Source organism: Leopardus geoffroyi, chromosome A1, assembly GCF_018350155.1.
Source record: "Leopardus geoffroyi isolate Oge1 chromosome A1, O.geoffroyi_Oge1_pat1.0, whole genome shotgun sequence".
NCBI lineage: Eukaryota > Metazoa > Chordata > Mammalia > Carnivora > Felidae > Leopardus > Leopardus geoffroyi.
The window spans coordinates 89,227,441-89,241,626 of NC_059326.1; the positions used below are offsets into that span (position 1 = coordinate 89,227,441).

Genomic DNA, 14,186 nt, shown 5'->3' on the forward strand with positions numbered 1-14,186 from the left:
TAGTATCAACCTAAAACGGTGTTGAGGAGAGTAAGTGAGTTAGGTAAAGCACCCAGGGACGCCTTGGTGGCTCAGTCAGTTAATGGACCGATTCTGGATTTTGGCCCAGGTCATGATCTCACAGTTAGTAAGTTCGAACCCCGTGTCCAGCTTTGCGCCGAGAGCACAGAGCCAGCTTGGGATTCTGTCCTCTCTCTGCCTCTCCCCTGCTTGTGCTCTATCTCTATCAATCAATCAATCAGTCAGTCAATAAATGTAAAGCCGCCCAGAATGGTGCCTGGCAGAGTAAATGCAGGCAAACTTAGCATTTCTTTGGTACCAGTTCCTGTTTTAGGTCTTGGGGGGAATACACCTGTGAGCCAGGACGGTGGGGACCTGTTTTTTTTGTTTTGTTTTGGTTTGGTTTTTTGTGTTTTTTTTTTTGTTTGTTTTTTTTTTTTTTTTTTGGTTTACATTTGATGGGGTGAGTGGAACGGAGATTGAGAGAGAGATTGGAGCAAAGAGAGGAAGGAGAAGTAGGATACAGCCCTGTGGCTATATGGAAAGTTAATGTTCCAATAAGGGAAAGTATGTGGGAGGAGATGTAGTTGGAGAGACAGTGCAAAAGTCTTGAACTGGATTGTTGCAGGTGCTGAAACTCAAACCGTGAGATGGAGGTAAGGGGCAATTGACAAGAGGGCCAGCAGGCTTGGGGAAGAATCATGGCTCTTCAGGACGCTGTCCTGACAGCGCTTCAAGGGTCCCAGTCATGTATGTCACCCGCCACCATAGCACCCCCAATTAGCTGTCTTCTTGCTTTTCCAACACTATAGTCCAACTCGACTTCCACCCATGTATTTTTCTCCTCTGGTCGTGGGAGACTCTTAACCTTCACCCACACCAATATCCAGCTTGCTGTTCATAACTGGGGTCATGCCAAGTGCCCTGGGCACTTGGCACAAATGGAGAGGTGAGAGATTCCACGCATCATCTAGTAGAGATGCTCAGCGCAAGCCCTCCCCTGGCTGTTGACCTGTATATGCAGAGGATTTCCTCTCAGTTCAAGAACACGAGTTCTTCCTCTCACAACGCTTCTAGGCATCTCTCAGTTCCTTTCCAGAAGAGGGCGGTTCCCAGGCTAGCCCCGCCCTCCCCCAGTCCCATCTTTGGCTGGCCCCTTCACGGAGTCCTCCCTGCCGCCTACCGAGCTCGAAATTTCTGGAAGTGCCCTTGACCTCCCCTAATTCCGTGGGCCAGCTCCTTGCTCTGTAATAGGATTGTGTTAGCGCCCCATCCTATGCGGCCAAGGGGGGAGGGTAATTCGCGTTTTCTCCTGGAGCCTATTAGTACCGGTCTGGCAATGCCAGAGGAGAAGGAGAAATGGAATGTAGTGGACTTCCCCGGACGACCAGATTACAGGTTTTGGGCTTTCCACCTCCAGACTGGAGTTTTCCTCCAGTTACTGCCTGGCCTCCCGGCAAGCCACAAAGTCATTGAAGAGCATTCCTGAACCGAGGGAGGCATGGCCCCGACTCTGGGTGTAGCGAGGGGCAGGAAGGAGGGTGCAGCGGCAGCCTTTCCTTCTCAGCCCCAGCTGGAGTTGAGCCCCATACACACCTGCTTCCCTCTGGGTCCCCATGGTTCCCTGTTAGGCATATGGGCTCACCTGGACTCTTCACACCTCAAGCCCTGCCCCTTCCAGTGGGATGACTCCCCTTGGCTACAGGATGCACAGTTCCCACAACGGGTCTATTGTGGCCGGCCTTTTCATTCCAGATGTCTTTGATCTGGCCTCTAGGAGGTGGAAGTCTGCTGGAGGGCCCCACCTGGCCTTTGGGAGAATTTCTCTGTAGAGCCTTCTTTCTGCTCCTCAGGCTGCCCCTCCTGGAGGGTTCCCCACCCACTTCTAGTCCCAGTCCCTGGGCTGCTCCCTTGTCCCCCACATCCTCACTGGCACCACTTCCATTCCCACACAAGGTAAGCATCCTAAGGGAGAAATTGGAGATGCTCTTTTAAGGAAGTCTGTCTTTTCTCCTGGGCATTCCTAAGACTCCTACAGCTGGGAGAAGCCCCTCTGGTTTCCCTGCTAGAGGTCCATAGCCTCTCTTTTAGGAACAGACCTCTATTCACTCCTGTCAGCATTCAGGAGGTGAGACAGGTCTTCCCTTGAATGTGGTGGTGATGACTATTGTGGGTGATAGGTGAAGGGCTGAGGGAAAAGGATGTGGCCAAGACCAGAGGGCCCACTGCCAGCTAAAGCGGGTGACTTCCCTTCATTCTACTGTTTCTTGGCAGTTTCAGTGTGGTTGGCTCTGGCCCATACTTTTTTTTTTTTGTTTTTTAATTTTTAATGTTTATTTATTTTTGGGAGACAGAGAGATAGAGTGCGGAAGGGGCAGAGAGAGAGGGAGACACAGAATCCAAAGCAGGCTCCAGGCCCCAAGCTGTCAGCACAGAGCCTGATGCGGGGCTTGAACCCACAAACCGTGGGATCATGACCTGGGCTGAAGTCGGACACTCAACTGACTAAGCCACCCAGGTACCCCTGGCCCATACTCCTTTTGTGGGTACACTGTCTCTCCCCTGCTCCTCCCAACTATCAGTTCTCTCCTACACAGAACACACACCTTGTTCTGCCGGGAAGGCCCACCATATTCCATCTCCACTGTTCTTTTCTTTCTTTTTTTAATGTTTATTCATTTTTGAGGGAGAGAGAGACAAACTGTGGGCAGGGGAGGGGCAGAGAGAAAGAGAAACACAGAATCTGAAGCAGGTTCCAGGCTCCAAACTGTCAGCACAGAGCCCAACAGGGGGCTCGAACTCACCAACCACAAATCATGAACTGAGTTGAAGTTGGATGCTTAACCGACAGAGCCACCCAGGCACCCCTCACCCCCACTTTAATTAATCTAAGCTTCCTTCAGGTCTCAACTCAGGTTGCCACCCCAGAGAAACCCTCTGTGACCCTCAAGTCTAAGTTAGGCTTCTGGTTTCATACCCACATAGTGATGGTGTGCTGGGCCTTCATAGCCCTTAGCTCAGTTTCCCCTTATTTGAATCCCTCAGGGATTTTCTCAGTGCCCTGAGGTCAGGGACTGGTCTGTTTGGGCTCATATGCTGCATTTGCTGGTAGAGGGTTTGGTTGTAGAAGATTCCAATCTTGGTGACTAGCCTCACAGGCTAAGTAGTTAAGGGCAAGTAGTTAAAGGGTGTTCCAGGCAGAGGGATCACCATGGGGAGGGGTTAGAGTGGTTTGCATGCAGAAGTTTTGGAGGGATGGTTTCAAATGGGAAGGTAGGAGAGAGTGAAACCCAAGGTGGCCAGAGAGCCTCTATCAGGAAGGAGTTGACTACTAAGGAATCTGGATTTGTCTTGAGGCCTAGGTCTTTCTCTTTAGGATTATCTCATCCCTCTCCTGCCTAGACTTGATTTTGTTGTAAAGTGTTTGGTCTCAGAATGGAGGGTAGGTTGAAGGAAGACTAGAAACGACAAGAGTTCAGAAGTCAGACAAGGGGGTTTGTAGGAGGGTCATGAGAGTCCTATGAAAGGAGAGACTGAGTGAGGACTTACCAATGGCCTTATGATGAGGGATTCAACATGTCTAATCCATCTGTCTCCTCCCTACCCCACCTTCTTCACTCCAGTATCTAGAATTGGGCTCTGATTATAGAAACTAATTCATGATTGAGGCCTAAAGAATTAAGCTGAAAAAGATTAGAAAGAAACATGGGAAGTTCTGTTCTTATTGTAGGTTCTATTGCTTTCTTCCTGGTGAGAGGCAGGGATATGTTATTAAGTGTAAGCCAGGAAGAGATCTTGCAAAAAATCACATATCATTTCCTTATGTCTCTGGATAAATATTCATTGCCCATCTTAGGCAGAAATCTGAAGTCTAATAGTGAAAGCTGCTAAGGCATTCTGTTGGGTTTTCCCTGGGAGAGGGACTGTGGGTTCTCCAGGCCCTAGGTACTTCAGCAGATGTACAGCAAGAGGCTGTGGAAGTGGGTGTGGTGCAGGCAGGTGACTACAGGCCAGGTAGAATTATAAGACATGCTAGGAGAAGGCAAACCTCTGGCTTATTAAAGGATTTAAAACATTAGGTGGTAGGAAGAAACAAAAGATGACCCAAGGTGCCTTTTTTCAGCTTTCTCCTGGAAGACAATTTCATATGAACTAGGGTTGGGAAGGTATGTTAAAATGGAACCTTAAGACTGGCTAGCTTACCACACTGTAAGAGGGCTGAAGAGAAAACAGTTCTTTCTACTCACACTTGGATTAAATAGCCAGAGCTTGCTGAGAAATTCCATCCTTTGCTGGAGAGGGTAGACAGAGGATTCTATCTGATTAGGAAATGGCAGACAAAAAAGGGCAGGACCCCTAGGGGTCTTCTTCCAGGTGACCTGGGTCCTTCATCTTTGTGGGGCCCTGCTTCATACCAGGTGGAATAGTCAATGAGAAGTCTCTGACCAACTCTGCTGAGTCCTTTAGGATGGGGTAAAAGACTGGGAAGGCCTAAGCATGATCCTCAGTAGCTATGGAAGAATAAGCCTCAGTAGCTATGGAAGAATAAGACCTATTCTTTAAGGCTATTTCTAGCTCAAATCTCTGAGGTATCCATTTTCCTGCTTCTTTGGAAGGGATAGAAGTGGGGAGAAGAGTAGTAACTTAGCGGCCCATTTCCTTCCTTCTTTGCTGGTCTCCTGTCACAGCTCCTACACTTCTCACATTGTAAGATGAGCTATTTCCCTATGCCTGGGGTTCTCATACTATACCTCTGAGGACTCTGGTTTGTGGGCAAAGACTATATAATTAAAAGTTAAATTTGTCACCACTTTTAGTCTCCTCCTTTTCAGCCCTGTTATTCCTAAAACCTCTCACTTCCTCTTTTCTTATTTAGCACTGCCAGCACAAACTGCTTTCCCTTCTAGGCCTCCATGATCTCCTTACCACTCTCTGTCAGGATTTAGGTGTGAGAGGAAAAAGGGAAGAACCCACTTACCTACTTTAATGCTAGGTTTTGCCCCACATCCCATTTTCAAAAAGTCAGGCACCAAATAAAACCTTATTTATACTTCTTTCCCCTCCTATTTTGAGGCCCCAGCTTTGGCTTTTTTGGGGAAGAGGGTAATGCAGTTTCTTTTTTAGCTGCCTTCCCATTAGAGTTCTTATCACATTTCTCACATGTGATCCACATGAATCACAAGTGGAACTGTTCAAGGCTGTTTTAGTCAGATTTTTAAAAAAAAATGTAAGAAGGCCTTTATTTATTTATTTTAGTGTTATTTATTTTTGAGAGAAAGACAGAGCATGAGCAGGGGAGGGGTAGAGAGAGAGAGGGAGACACAGAATCTGAAGCAGGCTCCAGGCTCTGAGCTGTCGGCACAGAGCCTGATGTGGGGCTCGTACTCACAAACTGAAAGATCATGACCAGAGCCAAAGTCGGATGCTCAACTGACTGAGCCACTTTCTTTTATGTATTTGCTTCTGTGCCAAAAAATATCACCTTTGAGCCTGCCTCTTCTGATGGGGAAAAGAAAGTTGTCTCATTTCTTTTTCATCTTTCCTTTGGACTTGCCTCTATTCCTGAGTCCTAGGAAGGACCAGAATTCAACGTGCCTTCTTTCTATGGAACTATACAATTCAATATAACTTGATAGCCACTAGTGGCTATTTCAAATTAATTAAAATTAAATACAATTAAAAATTCAGTTCCTGAGTTGCACTAGACACATTTCAAGAGCTTAAGTCATATGTAGCTACTATATCAAATAGCATAGATTTAGAATACTTCCATTGTTGCAAAGTCCTTTCAGACCTGGTATAACAGCCTAATGTCTTGTGTCCCCCTTTTTGTAATCTTTTATCAGTCAATAAATATTTGTAATAACTTTGTGTTCCAGGATTAACTTTCAGAGGGGGTCAGGAGTTGGGGGTGGGACATAGCATAGAATCTGTAGGTCCTATAAAGATTTCTGGAGGCATGGCATACGGGCCAGAGGTTGGTGGCTAGTAGAGGAGACTCAGGTTTTAAGGAAGTGCTTTAGGGGTTGACGTTATACTTAGTAAAGCAGGGCCACCCCACTCCACCAGGAGCAGGCAGGCTCTGGTTTTGTAAATTCTGCATAATACTTAAAAATCAAAACAAAAAATGACTGCCCTGTAGGCCTGCTGAAACTGATATTTGCTGAAGTGATTGTCTTTTATTACTCATCATTTCTAGATCTTGATTTCATACACTGCTTTATCTGTCATAGGCCTTGTTCTCCCAAATGGCAGTGACATATGCAGCTCTGGCTTAAAAAAAAAGTTTGTTGGGGTGCCTGAGTGGCTCAGTCGGTTGAGCGTCCGACTTTGTCTCAGGTCATGATGATCTTGCACTCCGTGAGTTCGGGCCCTGTGTTAGGCTCTGTGCTGACAGCTCAGAGCCTGGAGCCTGTTTCAGATTCTGGGTCTCCCTCTCTCTCTGCCTCTCCCCCACTCATGCTCTGTCTCTTTCTCTCTCTCTGTCAAAAATAAACAAACATTAAAAAAAATTTTTTTTTTGAAGTTTGCTGACTTTGCCACCTGCCTGCCAAGAGGTGGGAGAAGTAGGGGTCATATCAATTAATACACTGATGCTAAGACCGTTTAATAAGGTTCTAGGTAGGTGGAGCTATTTTTCCATTGAACACTTTTTTTAAAAAGATAATATTAATTTAAATTTAATTTTACAGAGCACAAGCAAGCAGGGGAAGGGCATAGAGAGCAGGGGACAGAGGATCCAAAACGGGCTCTGTGCTGACAGCAGACACCCTGATATGGGGCTTAAACTCACAAACCATGAGATCATGACCTGAGCCAATGTCAGATGCTGACTGAGTCATCCTGGTGCCCCATTGAACACTTTTAAACACCTATCTCAATCACTGGCTATAGGGCATAAGTAAAGCTGGTAATGGCACATCTGTGGATTTGACACTTTCCCTGAGTCTAGACCAATGATTCTTAACCATGGATGATTTTGCTCCTGTCACCCGTCTCCATAAGACATTTGGAAAAGTTGGGAGACATTTGTGGTTGCCACAGCTGATGGAGGGGTGCTACTTACATCTGGTGGGTAGAGTCCAGGGAATGCTCCTAGGCATCCTATAATGCACAGGACAGCCCCAACCTGCAAAGAATTCTCTTATTCAAAATGTCATTAGTGCTGAGGTTGAGAAACGCTGGTCTAGACTACAGTGTGGATCCGTTCTTCATGCCAAGACTAATCATGAGGTCCAAGCTCAGCAAGAATCTATTAAATTGGGAAAGAAAAAAATTAGGAGTCAGTGAACTGTGGCCTCCACAAAACTGAAGAGCAGGTATAACTAGAGTGTGTTTAACTGCATTAGGAGGCAAAGAGCTAAGGTCATAGTGCAGTTTAAAGTGAGGGTTTCAGATATGTAGCAAGTCTGTAAAGATGAGGTCCCAGGTACAACCATAGGAGTAGTGAGGACCAAGTTTAAACAGTCTGACTTGTGATACAACAGTCAATAGCTGAACCTAGTAGGGAAAACATTCAATAAATAGATGAATATCTGGTGAATATGGATATACCAGTTTTTCCTCAATGTTTTTGGAACCCATAGCTCTACTTTTCATATACGTAAAAATTTCACATTTTCCCTCCAGTGTTATTTAAAATTTCACAAGTATCATGACTAAAAATCAAAGCAAGGGTAATTTTGGAAGGCAAAAATTTATTCAGATGATGTGATAACTATGTCACTGTTAAAAGCCTTATCTTTCTTGGGTGGTGTAGAAGATGTAACAAAACACAAGCTGCTTTAACAATACTCTTGTACTGTTTTCTCCCCACAGCTAGATATACTCCACACACCCCCCACAAAAAGCTTTTAAGATGTAAAGAGAAAATGGAATAACAAATGGAACAAAGTCTTCACATATGCTTAGACATTTTATATCCCAATTTCTCTAGAGTATTTATCTGGAAGTTTCTAGTCAAAACAAAGACTTAAAGTTCCACATACTCCTCTTAAAGGAATTGAACCAACCAACAGTTGAAAACATTCTTTATAAAAGCGACCCCAGGTAGGTTTTAAGAACAAGGTCAAGAACAATCATCCAAAATAGTTATGGATATTTCATATTTTTGTCTTGAAATAACATTCAGAAATCTAGGCCTTGAAAGATTGGCCAAGCAAGTTAGACATTTTTAGCATGAGTTTGCTATGTGTAGCTGGATTTTTGGCAAGTTTTGCTTAAAGTATTTCATAATGAGAGTGATGTTGGTGTTTGCCTTTTGACATTTCAGGGTCAATGTATTTTAAGCTTCAATGCATTACATTCTGTCAAAAGTTTTAATTTTTGAAATTTTAAAGAACAAATTCTCTTTAGATGGTGTTCCAAAATCAGAGGGTTATTTTGTCATTGGTGTTTCAAAATTAGTTCTGTCCATAAATTCAGCTGAGTACAGTTCTTTGACAACCAAGGAACCTTAGTACATAAGAGAAAACACTCTCAATGGCATTCTGAACAGATCTTCAAAAATCAAGGCAAACTGGGATCAAATCTACTGTTTTTCACAAGGGTTATGCTGACAGCAAGGTGAAGATTTCCAGTAAATTATGGGCCAATCAATGGAAGTGGATGCTTGGTGGGGATTGCTACAGTACATCTTACACACAGTTTTCTTCAGTTCTTGCCAAAAACCCAGATTTAGAACATTCCATTGCTGTAGCACCACCAAGTATACTCGTATAATTTTCTTCCAACTCAGTTCATTTGACATAGCTTCAAAAATACTGTTTTTAGTGGTCAAGTATTACGTTTATGAAACCACCACATCCACAGTTTTTAAAGCTTTATTTTTAAACATAAGCAAAGCACACTTTTTTTTTTTTCAGTAGATTCATCTCAACAGCAAAGAAAGATGAGCTGAAGTTTTTAAAACCTGAAGTTTGATATGTTCAGTCATCATTTCAGAGTTGACTGTAGAAGTAGATGAAGAAAGTCTGGAATTCCTCAATTTCCTCTCAAAGTTGTGGCAGCACTTGGAATGCAAGGCTTCACAAATTTCTTCATTTTTTTCTCCTTTGCAATTAAAAGGGCTATTTAATATTATGCTTTCATAGCTTTTGGAAGATTGCTGTTAATATTCCAATACTGTCCAATCTTAAAGCTTCAGAGAACTGTGCTTTGCAGAATACTCCACTGTTTTTAATGGCATAAATTTAACAGTGTTTGGCATTGTGTCACTGCCCAACATTTTCAGGTAACTGGTAACTCAACTGAAGAAGATGACCCTATCTTCTGCATCATAACGTGAATATATACTTGATAAAAGCCTCAAATAACTTTTTGGCTGCCATCTTTAGCTACCTCAAAGGAGAAAACAGAAAAAGGAGTACTGATGATGGAAGCATCTGGTCCCTCTTGCAGAACGATGAATGATTTTATTGGCGGCAGCTGGGTGGCAGGGCAATACAGGCATCCAGTTGTGCCTGAACCCCAACAAGTGAAATCTTTGTTCATTTCCTTTTTATACACCCATCTGCCGCCTAAAACCTGACACCATTTAATGGTGCCCTTGGTCAAATCTAAATGCTTTTACTTTCATAATCCTCTGATTCTATCTTGAAGAGTCAAGATGAACTCTAACTCATGGGATGGACAAAATGGAAGATGTAAATAAGTAAGCTTTTCAGAGCTAAAAAGCCTCTTTTTATACAAAATTAAACTTTAAAAGTACATTGACCTCGAAACAATATAATTGTCTTGGATATGCAAGAAAAATAGCAGTATAAATATTTAGCATCATACCCACAATGAACATCTGTGGTTACCCAACCTGTTCATATGCCTCATTAATTATAGGCCTTACTCTGAATGTTTCTTGTTCTATCTTTGTATTCCCACCAGCCAAGGAGTTCTTTTATAAATTATAACATTCCCCATATGTGCAATGCTAATATAACTTGTGGAGGGAGAGAGAAAGCCTTTCTCTCCTATTCCTGAAAAATCACTGACCTATTCCTTGAGTCTATGAGTAACAACTCCCTACTCAGTCCCTAAAACTAAACAGTTTGATCACCTTCAAAGTAGATTAAAAAAATGTGTTCAAGTGGTAGCTGACAAGAATTCACTGTAACCAGAACTGTGTGATGGATAATGCATAATATGAAATAAACCTTTATACAAAAATAGTTCCTTATAATGTTACCTATCATGAGAGTTTTCAGTAAAATTGTAAATTATGCTGCTGGTATATGTTGACCAATGAAAGACAGTAACGAAACTACATTACCAATTACCAAAAGTTTATACATACATAAAATAAAAGTTTTTAACATCTTCATTGTAATTCCTATGTTTGGCAATACCATCTACTTAAATTCTGGTATGTGTTTGAAAATAAAAGTTTTATTTTCTTTTAAATATTCTATATTTTGAAAGGAATTATCCCCAATTTGTTTACCTTGGTTTTGCTGTTTATGTTTACTGGTATGTTTTATAAATAATTCAAGTTTCAAGTGAGTGTTATCTGGCTTCCCTAGTTGAAAAGACCATCTCTTTTAACTTTCAGTGAAAATTGTGGTTTCAAAATCCTTACAGAAAATTCTAGCAGAGGAATGAAAGGTTACCTTCTTTCCTCAGGTTCACTGTACTAAAAACCAGAAGTATAGGACAGAGTTTCTTCTGGAGGCAAACTTTATTACCCTGGGGGAAAGCATGGTGCTAGGGTTGTCCTTAAAGTCAGGTTTGTATGATGAAATTAGCAGTGATTTGTAGTTAAGATTGTAGTGTCTCACTGTGCACTTACCAGTAACCAAATTGAAGGGTGATGATAATAGCTAATGTATGATGCCTTAGGACAACGTTTGTGTTTTGACTGCAACCCAGAGTAAGCAATACGTTTTACTGTGAGACCAAGTATACACAGGTGTACATATAATTTAAAGCTTTCATAAGACAATGTTTACCTTACTATGTTCCATGAACCCTGATATTTTCTGTTTAATTTTAAATAATGCTGGGCATGACACATTTATTTTAAGACCCACTAATTGGTCAAAATCCACAACTGGAAAACCACTGCTGTAGGAGAACATGAGGAAATAGATTTTATAAACTGTAAAGCACACTGAGATGTGAGCAGCTGCTAATGAATATCCAAGATAAGACTTTTGGGGCCTGAGATATCCTCTCCTTCCTTGGGTACTGCTAGAAGTCACATTCACCTAGGCTTTTGGTAAGGAAGACATTATTTATGTGGTCATTGAGATAACTCTCTACTACTCAGGTCAGGAAAGCAATGTATTAACTAAATCAGAACCCAAAGCAAAGACAAATTACAGAAAAATCAAATAAAAGCAAACATCTGTTTAGTGCTTCATGGTTTATAAAAGACTTTAACATACATGGTCTCTCTTAATTTTAACAAGCCTAGGGGAAAAGTAAAGGTAAGAGGTGGAGACCTGCCCAAGTTTAGACAGTAAGTGGCAGAGCCAGGTCATCTCATCCTAAATCCCTCACTCCTTTCATGATAAAATACCAGGAAAGGAGAGTGATTAAGGACATGAGACTTCTTTTGATCCATCATAAAGATGTTTATGTCCTCTGCCTCTCTCTACAGGGAAAACAGACCCCACTGAAGGTGAGGAAGCAACCTCAGATTTTGGGAAGGGGGTATGGCCCGTTGCACTTAGTCTATGACTCCTACCTGGCATTTCAGCCTACCAAAACCAGCAATGTTTGTGTGTGTGTGTTTCCCCAGTCATCTGTTTTGACACTGCTTGTGCTCTGAGGTTTCAAATGTCTATTATGGTTCAAGTACTTAATGGCTTTCCATTCCTATGTGTTAAGGGTCTTGGAGTCTTGGTCAGGTACACCCTCAGTACTCAACAGAGTGAAATTTGGTACTAGGTACATGCCACTGATACTCAGATTGAAAGGGAATAACAACAGTGGTCAGCTTTGGTGCCTCTGCTCAGCTTCCTTTGGGGAAGCCAATCAGCCTCAGCCAGTGTGTCTCTTGTCCACATATGCCCATCTCTCTCCACTACTGTGCCCTTATCTCTCACAAAAAAGATTCAACTAGCAAGTATCTGCCTCCCAGCTGCCCTTGTTTTTCTCTCCACTCCCCTCACCCCCCCATTCTCCTTCCCCCCTTGTGCCTCTCACCTTGTACTCCTGCACCACCTCCTCCATTGGCACCACGCTGTGTTGTTTGTGGGTCCTGGATTCTCGGCACACCACACAGATAGCCTCTTTGTCCACTTCACAAAAAAGTTTCAGGGTTTCCTGGTGTTTGGAGCAGATGCCCTGATCATTCCCCCGACTTCCTCGATAAGGAGTGGGGCTCATCTGGCGAATTATCTGGACCATGTTGGCTAGCTGCAAGTTGGGACGAAAGCTGCGACGCTTAAAGCTCTTTCGGCACTGGGGACAGATGAACTGTCGTGGAGGGGGCGGAGGAGGGGGGGGAGGTGGAGGAGGAGGAGGCAAGTGGGTGTCAGGATACAGCTCTTCGTCGTCCTCGTATTCTTCCAATATCTCCTCTTCTGGGTAGACGTCAATTCTCAGGTCATGTCTCAAGCTTCCCAGGTAATAGTCCTGATCTTCCTCCTCTTCCTCCTCCTGGTCCCACACATAGTCCATGTTGTCCCAATTCCTGACGCCACCGTCACCAACCCAGAGTTCATCATCTTCTTGGTCCTGGAACACCTCGTCAGCACTGCCCTGGTACAAAACCTCTCGAATAGAGTTGTCCCATCCACCGGTGGCCCCCTCCACATCGTCGTCCTCATCTTCTTCCCATCCATCTTCTTCCCCGTCCCTGTCTTCCTCATCTTCCTTGCCCCACAGTTGGGTCACACATCCTCGGCAGAAGTTGTGCCCACAGCCTATGGAAACGGGATCCTTGAAGTAATCCAGGCAGATGGCACACACCGCTTCCTCCTGAAGGGTCTGCATGGGGTTAGGAGTAGTGGCACAGCCAGCCATTTTAATGCGCAGCCTGGAGGTGTGGATGCGTCAACTCCGAGCTGAGGAGCGGGGAACGTGTCTGCAGGCTACGTGTCCAAGCTACGCTTGTGACCCAAGGTTTTTCTCTACACTGCTCTTCCTCCTCAGGCCGGCAAAGAAGCCTTACTCCCCTCCCTCAGGCTCTTCCCAGCTCAAGGCGCGAAAGCCCTCTAGCGCTGACTCAGCCGCCCTCCAAGAGGAGCGGGAGCGGAACCAGGCTGCAGCTTCCACTTTCCTTCCAGCCTCAGCTTGCAAATCCGGGTCCCGACACGTTTCTTGCCTCCCTCCAGGTTTGCCCGACCCAGCGGCGTCCTCCTCTGGTGGCGGCACTCCCCACCCAGCCGGAGGCGACCGAAAATGACGTAGGCACTCTAACCCACACTCGGAAAGGGTAGACTGAGCCAATGGAGGACTACGTTCTCTATGATGCCCCAGGGGACGCGACAGTTGGGAGCCCTGACGGCCATCCAGCCGGTCCTGATAGGAAAGACGTGAGAATGGGCAGAGGTGGAAAGAGAATCAACAGACCATTACACCGCTCCACACCAGCCAGACACAGAGTGTCCAGCAATCCCTCAGCCGAGGCAGTTCCCCAGACACGGACCCAAAAGGGTGGGGAGAGCGGCGTCCAAACTCGCGCTCTCGTGCACTTTCGGCCCTTCTAGCCTGAAGCCTTTGTGGTAGTGAGAACGCCCTCTCCACGGAGGCCACGCTCGAGGGTGTGGCCTGCAAGAACGCAGTGGGGTGGGGCTTGCGGTAGCGTGCAGTGGCTGTGAAATCAAAGGATCTCGCGTGGGGACTCGTATACCTCCAACTTTTCTCCTCAAACCAATTAATCCCTTACTACCTGCAGAGCCTCGGCTTTCTAGCCCTCATCTCTCCCGTTACGACTTCTATGTCCATCTCCACTATCCTGCAATTTCTCAGATAACCTCAGACTCAGCATGCCCTACGCTGACTTATTCTATAGATCTTTTTGTCTTCATCAATAATGCTTCCATTCACCATCCCCTCACTTATCCATGCATGCATGCATGAATACATCCACCCATCCACCTGCCCATTCATTTAATTAATGTCCATCATTAATTCATTTAATTCATCCATCACATACATGCATAACCCATCCATTTATCCATCCACTTTATTATAGGAACAAAAACATGAGTAAGGCATGATCAGTCCCTTCAAGGTGTTCAGAG

At 44.3% G+C, this 14,186-nt stretch overlaps 1 protein-coding gene and 1 long non-coding RNA gene across 6 annotated transcripts; one reads left to right on the forward strand and one right to left on the reverse strand.

Annotated features, from left to right (window-relative positions):
• The first annotated feature begins 416 nt into the window (after nt 1–416).
• Nucleotides 417–10,315, forward strand: LOC123601291. Its single transcript, XR_006714036.1, has 3 exons — nt 417–750; nt 1,778–1,956; nt 9,233–10,315. It is a non-coding gene; the product is annotated as an uncharacterized LOC123601291 (long non-coding RNA).
• Nucleotides 839–13,801, reverse strand: TRIM52 (tripartite motif containing 52). Of its 5 annotated transcripts, none has more exons than XR_006714031.1 (2): nt 1,184–1,779; nt 839–1,012 (listed from the first exon to the last, which is right to left on the reverse strand). XR_006714031.1 is itself a non-coding variant. In XM_045484296.1 (2 exons), the coding sequence occupies exons 1-2, from the start codon at nt 12,961–12,963 to the stop codon at nt 971–973; spliced, it is 864 nt and encodes a 287-aa protein (XP_045340252.1). In that variant the 5' UTR covers nt 12,964–13,800; the 3' UTR covers nt 839–970. The 5 variants fall into 5 exon arrangements, 4 of the variants coding, with proteins under 4 accessions (XP_045340252.1, XP_045340262.1, XP_045340246.1 ...); XM_045484296.1 differs by lacking the exon at nt 1,184–1,779 and adding an exon at nt 12,142–13,800; XM_045484306.1 differs by lacking the exons at nt 839–1,012; nt 1,184–1,779 and adding exons at nt 6,691–7,252; nt 12,142–13,800.
• Between the last annotated feature and the right edge of the window lie 385 nt (nt 13,802–14,186).

Bases quoted from the DNA above. Each gene is read 5' to 3' on its own strand.
- TRIM52 (XM_045484290.1), bottom strand. From the start codon at position 12,963: ATGGCTGGCTGTGCCACTACTCCTAACCCCATGCAGACCCTTCAGGAG. The intron at 9,052-12,141 runs GTGAGAGGCACA...TTAATTGCAAAG, and splicing joins AGGTGGTGCAGGAGTACAAG to GAGAAAAAAATGAAGAAATT.